This window comes from Nicotiana tabacum, chromosome 13 (genome assembly GCF_000715075.1).
Source record: "Nicotiana tabacum cultivar K326 chromosome 13, ASM71507v2, whole genome shotgun sequence".
NCBI classification, from domain to species: Eukaryota; Viridiplantae; Streptophyta; class Magnoliopsida; order Solanales; family Solanaceae; genus Nicotiana; species Nicotiana tabacum.
The window spans coordinates 25,779,089-25,799,462 of NC_134092.1; the positions used below are offsets into that span (position 1 = coordinate 25,779,089).

Consider the following 20,374-nt stretch of genomic DNA (forward strand, 5'->3'; position numbering starts at 1 on the left):
ATTGAAGAAGTTCAACATGCTCGATTACAACCCCGTGAACATACCGATTGAAAGTGGGACAAAATTGTCCAAGTTTGATGAAGGAGGAAAAATGGATCCCACATTTTTCAAAAGTCTTGTGGGAAGTTTGAGGTACTTAACTTGTACCATGCAAAATATACTCTTTGCAACTGGAGTAGTACGCCGCTTCATGGTAGCTCCTACCTCCACTCATTTGAAAGTCACTAGAAGAATTCTTCGTTACCTAAAAGGTACGATTGACTTTGGTTATTTCATTCTTCTTCTAGTGATTTCAAGCTTATGGGATTTTGTGATAGTGATTATGCGGGAGATAATGATGATAGAAAAAGCACAACTGGTTTTGTATTTTTCTTGGGTGATTCTGTTATTTCTTGGAGTTCAAAGAAACAATCCATTTTTACTCTCTCGACTTGTGAAGATGAATATATAGCAGCAACATCTTGTACATGTCATGCTATTTGGCTGAGAAGATTATTGAAGGAGCTCAATTTGCCACAAATTGAAGTTACAGAGGTTTGTATTGACAACAAATCCGCACAGGCACTTGCCAAGAATCCGGTGTATCATGATCGAAGCAAGCATATAGATACAAGGTATCACTTCATCAGAGAATGCATTACCAAGAAGAAGGTAGAACTCAAATATGTGAAATCTTATGATCAAGTTGCGGATATTTTTACAAAACCTCTCAACTTGAAGATTTTCAGAGATTGAGATCAAGAATTGGAATGAGGAAAAAAAATTAAAATTAAGGAGGATATTTGATGGGTCTATCCCATGCGAAAGAAAGATAACTTCCTTTGGCAAAGTCTGCACCGTCCAAATCCAAGTTTGTCAAACAAATATTTGTGTGGCAAGGAAAGTCAAAAAAGGAAGGAAGATAAGTTTGGTTCAATATTTTTTTAGGTCACCCATGACATATTTGAGAGGTTCTTCACTTCTATAAATAAGGAAGTATTTCTTCATTTGTAAAATACACCAAAAATAAGAGAGAAGTATTAGAGATGGGAGATTAATCCACAGACTAGTTTATAGTCTGTGAGAAAATAGAGTGAGAGTAATATTGTGGTGAGATATTTAACACTACACAGTTGTAATATTGTAGTGGTATTATATTGCTCCTCTCGGGTATTGAATTTTACCGCGTTAAAAGATTTGGTGTTATTGTTACTCTCTTGTATTATTATTATTTGTTGTGGATATTATTCTTGAGCAGGATATATTTATTTTCCCAACAATTCATTGGTGGAATAACAAAAGTAGAAATACAGTAGCACCTTTCTTATGTAAGGTATACTGCCTGCAATAATAACGTGGGAGTTATAGCGAGTGAGATGTTCAACAAGATACGGGAATGAAACAACAACATTAAACAGGTCAGTCACGCAGATCCTTTACACTGCTTTTGATTTGGTTGGATAGAAAATTAAAATGATAAAAATGCAGCCTAATTGGTAACAAGTCCAGACAATTATTGAGAGACAAATGGTACATCGAGCCTCTTTAAGCTTGAGCTAGTTTAGTTCTGATTAAAAAAGTCAGGTGCATACATAGGATAGAGGTCGACATGTCGATCTCTCAAATAGATATAGGAGTAGTACTCCCTACAACCCAGCTATGTTTCAATTTTAAAGAATCAATAAAAGGTGCCGCTTTCTATTAAAATAAAAAAAAGATCAACTTGTCCTACATATACTCATTTGTTACACTGAAGAACCGTGATTGAGAAAAGGCTAATTTTCTAATTTATTAGAACTATTCTTTACTTTAAGGTGATTAAAAAAACCTTTCGGAAACAGAAGAAACAAAACTGAGATAAATTAAATTCCTTGACATAATTAATTTTCAAATTCCAATTTTAAAGATAGAAGTTGCAACTAATTTAGATTTTAACTCCTAGAAATGCAGTGTTTCTTATAGCCGAGACTTCTTTTCCCTACTAATAAATGATGCACGAAAAAAAAAAACCTATCACAATAAGTTTATATTAAAAATTGATTAAAATGTATCTTTTTGGATTGAATGTCGCCCCTATTAAGGAGGAAGCTGATGGTGAGACAAGAATGAGTTCGACTCTTATTGCCCTCTTCTCATTTCTCTTTAATTTTTCTCTGACCCCCAATGTAACTAGAAATTAAAGAAAAAATGCAGCCAAAATATATAATTTACTTCATCGAACTTGCACAAATTCCTTTGGCACACATTTTTTTTTTTTTTTTTTTTTTACGGGAGACCTTTTACACACTAGCCTTTAGAAGTGTGTCTATTACATATATTTTTGTTACCTGGCGCACACGTGTATTACACCTAAAACAGGCGCGCGAAAGCTAAAAAGTTCATGCCAAAAGAGAAAAAAAATCCTGATAGCATACCTTTGAGTTTTTCCCCCTTTTTAAACTATTTTCTTTTCAAATTAAAGAAAAACATATAACCCATGTCTTCTTCCCGAATCCCAACCCCCATTTCCCCCCCCCTCCTCCCCTCCCCTCCCCCCCCCCCCAAATTTGTCTTCTTCCCCAATACCATTACCGACTTGCTTACACTACTAGAAATTCGGTAAAAATCGACCAAAAAAATCGACCAACGTTGGTCGGTAATGGCAAAAAACCGACCAAAACGCGACCATTTACGTGTGGACGGTATTTTTGTGGTCGGAAAGGAATACCGACCAAAGTTGGTCAGAAATTACCGACCAAAGTTGGTCGGAAATTACCGACCAACTTTGGTCGGTCAATTAAATTCAAAAAAAAAATATTGCAAAAAAACCCGACCAAAGTTGGTCGGTTTTTTCCGACCAAAGTTGGTCGGTATTTTAATTATGTAAAAAAAAAATTCACCATCTGGGAATCGAACCGGGGTCTGTACTGTGGCAGGATACTATTCTACCACTAGACCATTTGTACATTTTGTTTTAAGACTGTCTTTTATTTGATTTATACTCTTTAATTGTATTTTCGCACGAAAATAACCGACCAAAGTTGGTCGATTTTATTAAAAAGTAAAATTACCGACCAAAGTTGGTCGGTTTTTTTAAATGACCCGCCGAATTAACCGACCAATTTTGGTCGGTTTTTTTAATATTAATTTTTATTTATATTAATTGAAAAACCGACCAAAGTTGGTCGGTTTCTTGAAACATAAATTTTGCGGGACTCAAAAATAGTTTTTCGCATTTTTGCGCCAAAGAAAACCGACCAAAGTTGGTCGGTTTCGTAAAAAAAAAAAAAAAAAAAAATTTTGAAAAACCGACCAACTTTGGTCGGTTTTTTGGTCGGTTTTTTTACCGACCAAAGTTGGTCGGTCGACCTTGGTCGGTTTTTGCCGAATTTCTAGTAGTGTTAAAACATGTTGAAAGTTTGGTGATTAATTTCGATAAAAGTCAAAAAACATCATTGACAAGTTTGAAACCTTGAGTTTGAGTTCGGACATGAAATTTATTATAATGATTTGTGACTATGATGTATAGAGATTTGACCACTAAGCTAAGCTTTTGGTATGTATCAAGGGAATTCAAAATATAAAATATAGAGATACAAACTAGATTTTACCTTATACATACAGTGTAATTTTCCGATGCAGGGGGTTTGGGGAACCCCCTTTGTCTCCCTAAATCTGCCCCTGCTGATAGGTGCGTGTAATCAAACACCGAAGTGGTATGTAATAGACACTTCTAAAAGATTGTATAAAAAGTTTTCCCTAAAGAAAAATGTGTATCAAAAGAATTTCGTGCAAGTTCGTAAACTATGTATTTGAAAACTTTTTGATACATGTGCAGCTATTTTAGCCAACAAGACTTTTAAATCACTTCCTGCTATTAGGCCTTAATCGATGTTAATAAATATGCAATCCTATATATCTACCAAAACTAAACACACCACATAAAATACATCCTATTACCAGTTAACTACACATTCAGCTTCATTGCAAAGAAGGAATACTTTGCCAAGCATTGCTAGATTATTAGGCCATGGAAAACCTTAAGGTATTTAACAAATCAGTGAATATCTTTTATATTCATCCGTTATTCCATTAAGCTAAGGTAAGAACGAAGTAATGAGTTGTTTCATTAATTTTTTAATTTCAGATCTGTTTTCCATTCAGTTCTGAAGTAGTATGTCATAAGAATATTAACATTAAACTAGTTTCTCGTCACGTGCTCCCATATCAATGAATATTTTAAACATTCATGTAAATATTATTAAATGCGATATTTGAAGTATAAAATAAAAGGTATATGTTTTTTGAAAATGATGAATAATAATCCTATTAAGCTAATTAACCCAATAAAGAAAATAATCAACTCTCACCAAAGTCCTCGAATGAATTGCTAATGGAATATTTTATCCCCTTCTAGGTACTAGTACTAAATTATTGTTCGTTAATTTAGAAAAGATAAAGAAAAAAAATAAGTTGACCACTAAATACAGGATACTACATTACGTTGAATTCAAAAAGAAAAATAAATAAAATAAAAAAAGAGAATCGGTGTTGGGCCTCAAACCCAAGTCTTCTGGTGAGGGAAGAGATAATGTTACTTATTAAACCAACAGTGCAGTTCAGCTTTTCTGTTTGAGGGGCACATCAAAATTATTTGAGGGGCCCTTGTAGTATATACAAATATATATACATTATTTTTACCGAGGCTAGCGGGTTCCGATAACCCCTCTCATATCCATGTAAGTCCGCCTCTATGACAATAATAGAAAAAGAAAATAATTTAAGAGAATTATACATGAATCTTGGACAAGAATTCCAACAAAAACCAACGGTATTCCAACAAAAACCAACGGTTAAGGACCAAGTTAAGAAAAGAATAATTTGAAGAAATCGAGTGTGTGAAAGAATGCTAGCTAGTAAAAGATGCAAAAGCTATTGGAAAGATAAGCCTTTTGCAACTTGCATGCATGGGCATGCCCCTAGCTTAGATCAATAATAGAAAAAGAAAATAATTTAAGATAATTATACATGAATCTTGGACAAGAATTCCAACAAAAACCAACGGTTAAGGACCAAGTTAAGAAAAGAATAATTTGAAGAAATCGAGTGTGTGAAAGAATGCTAACTAGTAAAAGATGCAAAAGCTATTGGAAAGATAAGCCTTTTGTAACTTGCATGGTACGTGCATGCACAAAACAATCACATATACACACACACACACATACATACATATATATATATATATATATATATATATATATATGGACGCTAGTAGTTGACTGTGGGATAGCCACGATAAATATTAGACTCTTTCTCAAACACAATATATACCTCGTCGAGTTCAAAAGATGATCTCTATAGGAATAGCAACATGGACTAAATACCCTGTCAAAACCAGGAAACTTACGCCAAAGAGTCTTGAAATATGATGAAGTCTTAAACTTAGTTATAAGGGAGAAGTTGATGAAATTTGCAACTTCTACACTCTTGTAAGTCCTGTAATTTAGTGTTTTCAGTTCTCTAAGTTTCTTTGAAGTATATCATCTTTAATTCATTGCTTTAGGCAGAATTGTTTTTCAATTTATAAACTCTAGGTTATGGTGGTATGGGCTTAGCCGAAATGATCCAAATCTAAGATAATATATCCACTGGTCAGTATACATAATTTTCTTGCTCGTGAATTTCCTTGTTTTCTCTATTTGTGTACTTGGAATAGAGAACGGTATCATGATAATATTGTATTCTTTTTTCTCAACTGATCTGTATGCTTTTTCTTTAAGTAATTCTTACCCTAGAGAAACTACTAAAAGAAGCAATAACCCTTTGACTTGGAAGAGAGATGATGTGACATTCTTGCATATCTTAATCAGGGTTTTCTTAGTTTATGTTAATGGTGTGGGGTGCAGCTTGCACGCATCTCTATTAGAACTCTATACCTGTTATATCTCACCAATAAGCACGGACACCTAATCGATTAACTCTGTCCGAAGCTTAAGCACAAGGAGAGTAATCACCTACCAATTTTTATTTTTGCTAGGATTTAGACTCTGAATGATTTCTCATTATTGACCGTTAAGCCACGTTCTTAAGTGCTAAATTTTAATTAGCTAAAACCTTGAGTGTGCTCGTCCAATCGTTTCAACTGCACTAAACAGAATCCGCTCATCAAGCCCAGCTGAGGCCGGCCTCAATAAGCGAAGGGACTAACTGTGTGGGTCAAAATATGCCCTAGAATATTTAAGATAAGATGACATCAAAGGAAGAGTCCTCGAGTCGTCATCAGTCGAGGTCGACCAGGAAACAGCGAGATTCATGGTCGAGATGTCAACAATGGTCGAGGTCGAGCATCGTTGACGAAGTTGTAACGCTACCTTTCGAAATAGGATATTAAAGAGAATATTCTAGTGGATATTCTCTGCACTTATACTATTAGGGTTTGTTAGGGGTATATCTCGTATAAATAGAGAAAAGACAATGGTGTAAAGGGGACATTCATTTTTTATAAGAACAGGCTTTTGATAAAAGATTCTCTCTCTCTCTTACTAAGATACAAACACTACATTTTCATCAAGATTCTTGCTCATATTATTCTACACTTTCCCATCAGATCCGAGAATAACTTGAACATTTTAGGATTTATCTGTCACTCATCACTCTCAGGAGAGACAATCATCTAGTTCATCCTTTATTGGGTGAATTACTCCTCCTATTTATTTAAATACCATTTATTATTATTTATTGCTAGTTATCGCTACATTATTACTCATACTTTTTGGAACAGTTAATACATATCGTTGTCAATCCGCCACTGGATCTGCCTAACACTTGTCAGGATTACGCACATCTAGAAATATTATTATTAACTAAGTTTAACCCATTATTATCTAAACTCAACTGTTTTAACCAAAAGTTATATTTTTTGGTCAAACAATTTGGCATTGTATGTGGGGATTTCTTAGTTAAGCTTTTAGATTCTTCTAGATCTACGGCCAACACGGTCCCTAACGTAAAACAAAAAGAGAAAGAAAAAAATAAGATGTCCTTTATTTGTACGTACAAAATCCTAACATGGCAGGTAACCAAGAAGAAAGGACGAGAATAATAAGTGACCTCCCAACTAACCTCATGAACATCATCAATGAAAGCTGCAAAATGGCACATGAACGCGCAACGGCCAATGGCTCCCCTGGGCGAGATGGGTCACCGCCTCCTCACTGCATCATCACAAAATTTTTTGGTAAGGGAACCTCCACATCTATAGGGGAGGAGATGCCCCCAGCTGTAAAAAAAGCTCCTCGAAGCATGGCTATCTGACACGTTAACTAGCGTGCTTAACAAGCCCGCCCGGGATGTGGCTACAGAAAATGCAAGGACTTACGCTATACAACCGGTGGACGAACAATGCAACTAAATCCCTCCTGCTCCAACGACAGGTATTACTCACAATGTTATTAACAATACAGGTGACAATGCCCTCGTATTCATTTTGAAAAGGATGGAGGAAATAGAGAACGTGCAGCAGGAAAAGGTCGATAAAATACCGGGCGCCCCTAAGATGTTGCCAAAGAGAGACGCTCGTCGGTTCGTGGAACAGCCGTATAATGATGATGCTCGCCCCTATTGTCACGACCTTAATTTTCCTTCGTAGGATGTCGTAATGGCACCTAGTCTCTAAGACTAGGTAAGTCTAACAATTATGCGGAATAACTGAATATAAACCTAAAACTCAAACCTCATCATGTGAAATAAATAAAAATTTCGATTCAAAATAGTTACAATACCAAAAACTCGGTAGAAATAATTCACAATCTCTAAAGAGAAATGCTAAATATCTCTATACATCAAAGTCTAAAGAGAATAAGGAAGACAACATAATAAAGATAGAGGGGGACTCCGAGGTCGCGGACGCTGACAGATATACCTTAAAATCTCCACACACGGGATAGTTCACCGATATCTAGTCTGGTAGGAAGAATCTGGATCTGCATAAAAGATGTGCAGAAGAGTAGTATGAGTAAACCACAACGGTACCCAGTAAGTACCAAGCCTAACCTCGGTAGGGTAGTGGCGAGGTCAGGTCAGGGCCCTACTAGAAATAATAGGAAAAATAAGGCAGAAGATATAATGATGTAATGAAATGACAGAGATGTATAACAATAGAATTTCACAGAAGATAACAACCAGAAATCAAAGAGGACAATTACAACACGTAAGGAAGAATAATATTACAAGTTAAGGAACAACAGCAGCAACAACAACAATGCAGCAAATAGAGGTAAACAACAGGGGTACTCCCGAGGTACCTCCTCGTAGTCCCAAAAGTAAATATCTCATAACAACACAGCAGAAACCTCATACAAACAATTATAACCGCACGACAGAAACCTCATGCCATAATAACACTCTGCAAGGCAGAAACCTCGTGCCACAATAACACTCCGCACGACAGAAGCATCGTTCCACAATAACACTCCGCATGGTAGAAACCTCGTGCCATAATAACACTCCGTACGACAAAAATCTCGTGCCACAACCAAACGGTCATCTCAACCAAAAATCACAAAAACAACACATAACAATTAGAACAATGAAACTACAACAAAGAATCCTGTAGTTAAAGAATGAATATGAAATCAAGAAAACAGGTAATTTAACTAAGCATGTTGCACAAATTGCAAGTAAGAGATAAGACACGTAGACATGTGATATTAGGCCAAACATGATGACTACACGTGCTAGAGTAACTCAATTAAGGGAATAAAATGGAACTATTTAGCAAAAACCAGATTTTTAACATTTAGCCTGATTACGTACTCGTCACCTCGCGTACACGGCCTTCACGTATTGCAAATACCATAACAGTACCAAATCCTAAGGGGAATTCTCCCCCTCCCCCCCCCCCCCCCCCCCCACACAAGGTTAGATAAGTCACTTACCTCAAATCTCGCTCAATCAATCAATAAGAATGCCTTTCTCTCGACTTTCCGACTCCAAACGGCTCAAATCTAGCCAAAAGTAATTACATACTATAAATATAACTATAGGTAACAAATCTAAATAATGAAATTACGACTTTAACAAGGAATTAGAAAATTGCCCCAAAAATTCAACTCAGGCCCACGTCTCAGAATCGGGTAAAAGTCAAAAACTCCGAACACCGGTTCAACCACAAGTCCACCCATACCAAAATTACTCAAATCCGATACCAAAACCTCGATCAAAACCTTAAAATTCGGTATAAGAGCTTTACATCTTTTCCCCAATTTCTCAACCCAAATCCTTAATTAAATGAAGAAATTAATGATAGATTAGTGGAATATAATAAAAAAGAGTCAAGAATCCTTACCCAATTGTTTCCTATGGAAATCTGCCAAAATCTCGCCTCAATCCGAGCTCTCTAGGTCCAAAAATAGATAATGAAATCAAACCCTCGAACTTACGCCTTTTTTGCCCAGTTAAACTGCTTCTGCGAGGACTTAGACGCATCTACGACTCCGCACCTGCGGAATTTACATCATAGGTGCGTCCATCACTTAGGCCCATGAAAACTCACTTCTGCGGCACCCTAAGCACACATGCACTTGCGCTTCTGCGAAGGGACAACCGCATATGCGCTTCTCTTTTGCGCGCCACTGACCGCACCTGTGGTCCCTGTTGGCCTGACTCACTCACACTTCTACGCCTCAAGGGCCGTTTCTGCGGTGCCGCACCTGTAGCCCAAGGGCGCATGTGCGATTGCACCAGACACTGCTAAGCTTCAACAATGCACCAAGTCCAAGATTCAAATCCGAATCACACCCGGGGGTCCGGGACCCTGTACAAATATACCAACAAGTCCTAAAATATCATACGGACTAAGTCGAGCTTTAAATCACATCAAACAACGTTAAAACCATGGATCACACCCCAATTAATGTTTAATGAACTAAGGAAATTTCAACTTCTACAAACGATGTCTAAACCTATCAAATAATGTCCGATTGACTTCAAATTTTGCACACAAGTCACATTTGACATTACAGACTTACTCCAGCTTTCGAAATCAGAATCCGACCCCGATATCAAAAAGTCCACTCCCGGTCAAACTTCCCAAAAATCTTCTAATTTTTCAACTTTCACCAATTAAGACCGAAATGACCTACGGGCCTCCAAATCAACATCCGAACAAGCTCCTAAGACGAAAATCACTAGACAGAACTATTGGAACTTACAAAACTTCATTCCAGAGTCGTCTTCACACAAGTCAAATTATGGTCGACTCCTACGACTTAAACTTCGATTTTTAGGGATTGTGTGTCCCATTTCCACTCTGAAATTTCTCCTGAACTGACACCAAGTACCCGGCATGTCACGTAATCACAGAATGAGATAGAAGGAGCAATAAATAAGGGATCAGGGCTAATACACTCTAAACAACTGGCCGGGTCGTTATATCTTCCCCTCTTAAAACAAACGTTCGTCCTCGTACGATTATAGAGACATACCTGAAGTGGTGAAAAGATAAGGATAACGGCTGCTCATATCATGCTCGGCCTCCCAAGTCCCCTCCTCGAATGGGTGACCCCCTCCACGGAACCTTCACTGAAGCGATGTTCTTTGACCTCAACTTTCGAACCCGCCTCTCCAAAATGGCCACTGGCTCCTCAACATAAGATATGTCCTTGTCCAACTAGATTGAGCTGAAGTCTAACACATGAGACGGATCGCCGTGATACTTCCGTAGCATAAAAATATGAAACACTGGATGAACTGCAGAGAGACTAGGTAGTAGTGCAAGTTTGTAAGCTACCTCTCCAACCCTCTCAAGAATCTCAAAAGGCCCGATATATCTAGGGCTCAACTTGCCCTTCTTTCCGAATCTCATAACATCTTTAATCGGTAAAACCCGGAGCAAGATCCGCTCCCCAACTATGAATGCAACGTCGCGAACCTTCTAATTCGCATAACTCTTTTACCTGGATTAGGCTGTACGAAGTTAATCCTGAATCAATGAAACATTTTCCAAAGCATCCTGAACAAAGTTTGTACCCAATAGCCTAGCCTCACCCGGCTCGAACCAACCCACTGGAGACCTGCACCGCCTACCATACAAAGCCTTATACGGGGCCATCTGAATTCTTGACTGATATCTGTTGTTGTAGAAAAACTCCGTAAGTGGTAAGAACGGATCCCAAGAACCCCCAAAATCCATCACACACGCACGAAGCATATCTACTAATATCTGAATAGTGTGCTCGGACTGTCTGTCCATCTGAGGGTGAAATGTTATACTCAACTCCACCCGAGTACCCAACTCATATGTACGGATCTCTAGAACCACGATGTAAACTGCGTACCATAGTCAGAGATGATGGATATCGGCATGCCATGAAGCCTGACAATCTCACGAATGTAAACCTGAGCCAGCTGCTCCGAAGAGTAAGTAGTAACCACAGGAATGAAATGAGCTGACTTGGTCAATCTATCCACAATCACCCAAACTACATCGAACTTCCTCTGAGTCCGTGGGAGCCCAACAATGAAATCCATAGTGATATGCTCCTATTTACACTCCGTAATCTCTTGCTTCTGCAACAATCCACCTAGCCGATGATGCTCATACTTCACCTGTTGACAATTTAGGCACCGAGCTACATACTCCACTATGTCCTTCTTCATTCTCCTCCACTAATAATGCTGCCTCAGGTCTTGATACATCTTTGCGGCACCTGGGTGAATGGAGTACCGCGAACTGTGAGCCTCTTGGAGAATCAACTCATACAAACTATCTACATTGGGAACACATAGCCTTCCCTGTATCCGTAATACATCGTTATCTCTAATAGTGACTTCCTTGGCATCACCGTGCTGAATCGTTTCCTTAAGGACAAGTATATGGGGGTCATCATACCGACGCTCTTTGATACGATCTTAAAGATAATACTAAGAAACCATATAAGCCAAAACTTGACTCGGTTCGGAAATATCCAATCTAACAAACTGGTTGGCCAAGGCCTGAACATCCAAGGCTAAAGGCTTCTCTGCTAACGCTAGATATGTTAAGCTGCCCAAACTCTCTGTCTTGAGGCTCAAGGCATCGTCCACCCCATTGGCCTTTCCGGGATGATATAGAATGGTGATATCATAGTCCTTAAGCAACTCCAACCACCTTTGCTGTAGCAAGTTAAGATCATTCTGTTTAAACGAATGTTGTAGACTCTGGAGATCGGTGTAGACCTCACAAGGGACACCATACAAATAGTGCCGCCAGATCTTCAAGGCATAAACAATAGCTGCTAACTCGAGGTCGTGGACAAGATAGTTCTTCTCATGCACCTTCAGCTGTCTAGATGCATAGGCAATCACCCTACTGTCCTGCATTAATACTGCGCCAAGACCAATGAGCGACGCATTATAATACAGTGTATAGGACCCCAAACTAGTATGCAATACTAACACTGAGGATGTCGTCAAAGCAATCTTGAGCTTTTGAAAGCTCTCCTCACACTCCTCGGTCCACTTGAACGAAGCACCCTTCTGGGTCAATCTGGTCATAAATGCTGCAATAAATAAGAAACCCTGTCCAAATCAGCTGTATTACCCTGCCATGCCAAGAAAAATCCGGATCTCCGTAGCTGAGGACGGTCTGAGCCAACTCTGCACTGCTTCAATCTTCTTCGGATCTATATTGATCCCCTCACTCTATACTACATGACCCAAAATGCCACTAAATCCTGCCAGAATTCACACTTCAAAAATTTCGGATATAACTTCTTTTCTCTCAAGGTCTGAAGCACAATCCTCAGGTTTTATACACCAGAATGTTGTCAATAAACATAATGACGAACGAGTCAAGATAGGGCTGAAATACACTGTTCATCAAGTGCATGAATGTTGTTGGGGCATTGGTCAGCCCAAAAGACATCACAAGGAACTCGTAATGACCATACCGAGTCCTGAAAGCAGTCTTCGAGATATCTGGTTCCTGAATCTTCAAATGATGATATACTGAACGTAAGTCGATCTTAGAGAACACTCTGGCACCCTGAAGCTGATCAAATAGGTCATTAATATGTGGAAATGGATACCTGTTCTTCACTGTAACCTTGTTCAACTTGCGATAATCAATACACATCCGCATAGAACAATCCTTATTCTTAACAAACAAGACAGGAGCACCCCAAGGTGATACACTGGGCCGAATGAATCCCTTATCAAGCAACTCTTGCAACTGTTCCTTTAACTCTTTCAACTCTGTTGGCGCCATATGATAGGGTGGAATAAAAATGGGCTGAGTGCCCGGTATCAAATCAATACCAAAGTCGATATCTCTATCGGGTGGCATGCTCGGAAGATCCACCGGAAATGCATCTGGATAATCCCTCAATACCGAAACTAACTCTACGATAGAAGTATCAACAATAACATCCCTCACATATGACAGATAGGCATCACATCCCTTCTCAACCATCCGCTGAGCCTTTAGAAATGAGACAACCCTACTAGGAACATAATCTAAGGTACCTCTCCACTCTAGCTGTGGTAGACCTGGCATAGATAACATCACCATCTTGGTGTGACAATCAAGGATAACGTGATAGGGTGACAACTAGTCCATGCCCAAAATAACATCGAAATCCACCATACTGAGCAACAATAAACCGGCTCTGGTCTCAAAACCACTAAGAACAACCAAACCCGACCGATACACACGGTCAACAACAAAATAATCACCCACGAGTGTAGACACATAGACAAGAGAACTCAAAGAATCACGAGATACACCCAAATACGGAGAACAATAAGATGACACATGGGAATATGTGGAGCCTGGATCAAATAAGATTGATGCATCTCTATGAAGGACCGGAACAATACCTGTGATGACAGAGTCAGATGCAAGTGCCTCAGTCCTAGCAGGGCGACCTCTAACTGTCTGACCTCCACCTCGAGCTGGATGTGCAGGTGGAGTGGTAGTTGGTGCTGTAACCATAGCCTAAGGACCCAGTGGATCACGCGGTGCTTGAGTGGTCTGTGGAGGTGCACCCTTTATAAATTTGGGGCAATCCCTTACCATATGACGAGTATCACCACACTCAAAACAAGCTCTCGGAGGGCGTGGCTGTTGTGACTGGCTCGGGTCTGATCGGCTGGACTGACCTCTGAAAGCACCCTATGTAGGAGGTACACTAGACAATGGCGGTGCATAATAGGGAGCCTGGGGCCTAGGAGTGGCCGGAGTACCGCTGGCTGCTGGAAGTGCTGAATAAACATGGCGACTTTCATAGCCCCTACCCTGACGAGCTACTGCTGGGGCACGAGTACCACTATATATGCCAAACTCTCGAGACCTCTTGGCCGCCCTCTTCTGTCTCTCTCCCGAGTCAGCATACTCTCTAATCTCCTGGCGATTCCCACCACCTGCTGGTATGTGATGTCCATCTCCAACTCTCAGGCCATGCTAAATTTGATACTAGGGTTGAGCCCCTTAATAAATCGACGAACCCACTCACGAATAGTAGTAACCAAGGCTGGTACATGCCTGGCCAAATCACTACACCGGACCGCATACTCTGACATGGTCATAGAACCCTAGCGCAACTGCTCAAACTCCGTGCGCCATGCATCTCTAAGACTCTGGGGGACATACACCCTCAAGAACATGTCTGAGAACTGAGTCCAAGTGAGTGAAGCTACCTCGACCGGACTGCCCAACTCGTATGCTCGCCACCACTGATAGGTAACTCATTTAAGCTGGAACATAGTGAAAAAAACCCCATTAGACTCCGCAACACCCATAGTACGAAGGATACGGTGGCACTCTTCAAGGAAACCCTGGGTATCCTCTAATGCGAAGCCACTAAAAGTAGAAGGGTGGTACTTCTTGTACCTCTTGAGCCTGAGTTGTTCCTCCTAAGAAACTGCTGCCCTAACCTCGGGCTGAACTGGGCTACCGGCTGCATTGGTATGACCTCTGGAACCTGGTCGGCCTGGACCCGCTACTTTGGGGTACAGGCGGGGGGAGTCTATGCTCCTTCCCTGGCCTGAGATGTGGCAGGAGCAAGTGGTATCAACCCTGCCTGAGCCAAAGTCCTGAACATGCTCAGAAACTGGGCGAGAGTCTGTTAGAGGGATGGTGCAGTAACAGGTGTCTTAGGTGCCTTCCCTCCAACTGGAACTACTGGTGGCTCCTCTGTAGCAGCTCGTGCGGGTGCTCTGGCTGCACCACGTGGACATCTTCATCCTTTACCCCAGCCCCGGCCTCTCGCAGCTCTAGCATGGGTGTGGGTGTCTCGTCATCTGATCTAGCTGTACATGTCCTCACCATCTATGAGAGAATAGAAAGACAAAAATTTAGAATTCGAACTCAAAACTTTAGCACGAAAATAAATCAAACAATTGAAGCTTTTCCTAACAATTCCATGGCCTCGCAAAAATAAGCACAGTCATCTTTGTACCGATCTGCAAGACTCTACGAAACCTGCTTGTGACTTATAACACCTATGAACCTAGTACTATGATACCAACTTGTCACGACCCCAATTTTTCTCCGTGGAATGTCGTAACGACACCTAATCTCTAAGACAAGGTAGGCCTAACAATTATGCGGAATAACGGAATATAAAGCTAAAACTCAAACCTCATCATATGAAATAAATAAAAACTATGATTCAATATAGTTACAACTCCAAAAATCTGGTAGAAATAAGTCACAATCTCTAAAGAGAAATGCTAAATATCTCTATACATCAGAGTCTAAATGGAATAATGAAGACAACATAACAAGGATAAAAGGGGACTCCGAGGTCTGCGGACGCTGGCAGATATACCTTGAAGTCTCCTCACACGGGCTAGCTCATTAATATCTGGTCTGGTAGGAAGAATCTAGATTTGCACAAAAGATATGCAGAAGAGTAGTATGAGTAAACCACAACGATATCCAGTATGTGCCAAGCCTAACCTCGGTAGGGTAGTGGCGAGGTCAGGTCAGGGCCCTACTAGAAATAATAGGAAAAACAAGGCAGAAGATATAATGATGTAATGAAATGATTGAGATGTGTAACAATAGAAATTCACAGAAGATAACAACCCGGAATCAAAGAGGACAATTACAACACGTAAGGAAGCACAATCTTACAAGTTAAGGAACAACAACAGCAACAACAACAATGCAGCAAATAGAGGTAAACAACAAGGGCCACTCCTGAGGTACCGCCTCGTAGTCCCAACAGTGTGTCTTACAACAGCACGTCAGAAACCTCGTGCTAACAATGATAACCACATGGCAGAAATCTCGTGCCATAATAACACTCCCCATGGCATAAACCTCATGCCACAATAACACTCCGCACGGAAGAAGCCCCGTGCCACAATAACACTCCGCATGGTAGAAACCTCGTGCCACAATAACACTTTGCATGGCAGAAACCTCGTGCCACAACCAAACAGCCATCTCAACCAAAAATTACGAAAATAACACATAACAATTGAAACAATGAAATTACAGCAAGGAACCCTACAGTTAAAGAATGAATAAGAAATCAAGAGAATAGGTAATTTAACTAAGCATGTTGCACAATTGCAAGTAAGAGATAAGACACGTTGACATGTGACATTAGGCTAAATCCTAATGGAAATTTCTCCCACACAAGGTTAGACAAGTCACTTACCTCAAATCTCGCTCAATCAATCAATTTCCCTCAACTTTCCGACTTCGAATGACCCAAATCTAGACAAAAGAAATTACATACTTTAAATATAACTATAAGAAACGAATCTAAATAATGAAATTATGACTTTCACAATGAATTAGAAAATAGCCCCAAAAAGTCGACCCGATCTCACATCTTGGAATCAGGTAAAAGTTACAAAATCCGAACACCTGTTCAACCACGAGTCCACCCATACCAAAATTATTCAAATCCGATACCAAAACCTCGATCAAAACCTTAAAATTCGGTCTAAGAACTTTATACCTTTTCCCCCCAATATATCAACCCAAATTCTTAATTAAATGAAGAAATTAATAATAGATTAGTGGAATATAATAAAAAATGAGTCAAAAATATTTACCCAATTGTTTCCTCTAAAAATTCCCCAAAATCTCGCCTCAATCTGAGCTCCCTAGGTCCAAAAATGGATGATGAAATCAAATCGAACCTAGGCCTTTTCTGCCCAATTAAACCGCTTCTGCGAGGACTTAGATGCATCTGCGGCTCCGCACCTGCGGAATTTCCATCGCAGGTGTGGCCATCAATTAGGCCCATGAAAACCCGCTTCTGCGGCACCCTTAGCGCACCTGCGCTTCTGCAAAGGGACAACCGCATATGCGCTTCCGCTTCTGCGCGCCACTGACCGCATATGCGGCCCCTGCTGGCCTGACTCACTCACGCTTCTGCAGATCAAGGGCCACTTCTCCGGTGCCGCACCTGCGGCCCAAGGTGTGCAGGTGCGATTGCACCAGACATTGCCAAGCTTCAGCAATGCACCAAGATAAATTTTTTCCGGATTCAAATCCGAATCACACTCGAGGCCCACGAGACCCGTCTGAATATACCAAAAAGTCCTAAAACATCATACAAACTTAGTCGGGCCTTTAAATCACATCAAACAGCGTTAAAACCATGAATCACACCCCAATTGAAGCTTAATGAACTAAAAAAATTTCAACTTCTACAAATGATGCCGAAACCTATCAAATCACGTGCGATTGATCAAATTTTGCACACAAGTCACATTTGACATTATGGACCTACTCCAGCTTCCGGAATCAGAATCCGACCCCGATATCAAAAAGTCCTCTCCCGGTCAAACTCCCCCAAAATCTTCCAATTTTTCAACTTTTGCCAATTAACACCGAAATGACCTACGGGCCTCCAAATCAACATACGAACACGCTCCTAAGACAAAAAAAAATCATCATACGGAGCTATTGGGACCGACAAAACTCCATTCTGGAGTCGTATTCACACAAGTTAAACTACAGTCGACTCCTACGACTTAACCTTATATTTTTAGGGACTATGTGTCCCATTTCCACGCTGAAATTCTCCCAAACCCGACACCAAGCACCCCGGCAAGTCACGTAATCACATAATGATATAGAGGGAGAAATAATAAGGGATTAGGGCTAATACTCTCTAAACGACCGGACTGGTCATTACATCCCCCCCTTCTTAAAACAAACATTCGTAACGTCCCATGCTGGGGCTAAGAAGGCCGAGGCGAGTGTGACCGACATATTTGTTGTTAAACAGTCTCCGGGAGAGGGATTGAGGGACTTCCTATCCTGGTTCAACCGAGTAAGGATAACCCTGCCAAACGTATCGGAAGGGATAACGGTTGCAGCCTTTCAGAACGGGTTGAATAGAGATAGTTCGAGGGCGACAAGAAAGTTATTAAGTCAACTGATGAAGTACCCTTCGACCACTTGGGAAGAAATACACAACTCATATTGTGCCAAGGTCCGAGCAGATGAGGACAACCTCAATGGACCAACTCACCGACTGACCTCGGTACAGGCCGAATCCATAAAAGATCGAAGAAATAATACCAGAAGAAACCTCGGAGCTCCGCTATCTAACAGGGAACGACATCAACCGTATGTTAGAAAATCCATTATGACCTCCTCCCGCCACGAGGAAGGCCCGCCTAGACCAAGGACAGGGACTTGCCGGAATGAAAGAGGTATGCCCCCTTTATTATCCGCTCACAACTTTTGCGTGTCACCTATAGAAATAGTCTATGACTTGGAGAAGCTCAGAACAAAGGTAAAGTAGCTATAGAAGATGAAGTCAGATCCGGGCACCATAAAGTCAGACGCCCTCTGCGAGTTCCATCAAGAACGATGGCACAAAATCGAAGATTGCATTGCCCTAAGGCAGGAGGTCGTAAACATATTACGAAAAGGACACCTCAAAGAGTTGCTGAGCGACCGGGGAAGGACCAACTTTGCCAGAGGACACGAACAACACCAAGGACCGCCGAAGCCTCTTTCACCAGCTCGTACCATCCACATGATCATCAGCAGCAGCGATGACGCTTCCATCAATAGCGTGAAGTTCACCACTACCTACAAGCTTAAACGACCAATCACCCGTGAACGGTATGATGAACTTGAAGAGAGTATCATCTTCGATAATTCAGATACTAATGGTTTGGCGTATCCTCACTATGATGCCCTTGTCATCACTTTACGAATTTTAGATACCGATGTGAGACACATTATGGTAGATGATGGAAGCGGCGCGTGCATTATCCATCCTCAAGTGCTTGCATAAATGAAGCTTGAAGATAAGATAGTGTCGTGTTGCATCACACAAACTAGTTTTAACAATGCAGTCGAGCGAACATCTAGCGAAATCACACTCCCTGTTCTGGCTGGTGGTGTCACTCTAGAAACCACATTTACATATCATGGACCAAGACACATCAAACAATGCCATAGTAGGGCGACCATGGATACACACCACAAGAGCCGTCCCTTCCAGTTTATACCAGGTCATCAAGTTCCCGACTCTGTGGGGAATATTCAGTATACGAGGGGAATAACGCACATCCCGGGAATGCTACCGCATCGCCCTAAACAATACAGTCGCTCAACAAAAGAAAGAAAAAGAAAAAGAGGCATAGCAATCAACAGGGTCGGGGTCTGCATGTGGCGACAGTAAGGATGTCATCAAAGACCCTAATATGGTCGAAGCTACAGGTTGAACCATAGAAGACCTCAACCCCAGTCAATTCGACCTCAACGACCACGACATGAAAGCTTATATCTGCTGCAAACTTCAGGAACCAGGTAAATTCTGTCAATTTTTAGAAACTAACGCATATTTGTTTGCTTTTAGCCAGGTATCCCAAAGGAAATTGCCACGTACAAAATAAACGTCGACCCATTCCACCCCTGGTAAGACAAATTAGACATAAGTTTAACTCTGCAATTAACGACACGGTACGTGATGAGGTAGAGAAACTATTGGATAATGGCTCTATCAGGGAGTCGAAGTACCCCCAATGGGTCGCCAACATGATCATGGTAAAGAAGAAGAATGGGAAATGGCGGATGTGCGTGGATTTCACAGATTTGAACAAAGCATGCCCCAAGGATTTGTTCCCATTACCTCATATCGACCAACTCATCGATGCAATAGTCGGGCACAAACTACTGAGCTTGTTGGATGCCTATTCAGGTTATAATCAAATCCTCATGGATGAAGAGGATGAGTAAAAAACCACATTCATCACCCATCAAGGGACATGCTGTTATAGGGTTATGCCTTTCGAGTTAAAGAACATAGGGGTGACTTATCAAAGGTTGGTGACGAGGATGTTCAAGGACCAACTCAAAAAAATGATGGAAGGCTATATAGACAACATGCTGGTCAAGTCCGAAAGGAAAGAAGATCACATCGACCATCTGAGAGAGACTTTCAACATA

General features: G+C 40.7%; 1 protein-coding gene across 1 annotated transcript; it reads left to right on the top strand.

Moving 5' to 3' along the window:
* Positions 1-18,725: 18,725 nt before the first annotated feature.
* Positions 18,726-19,217, top strand: LOC142168033 (uncharacterized). The gene has a single exon (XM_075228686.1). The coding sequence runs from the start codon at positions 18,726-18,728 to the stop codon at positions 19,215-19,217; it is 492 nt and encodes a 163-aa protein (XP_075084787.1).
* Positions 19,218-20,374: the final 1,157 nt, after the last annotated feature.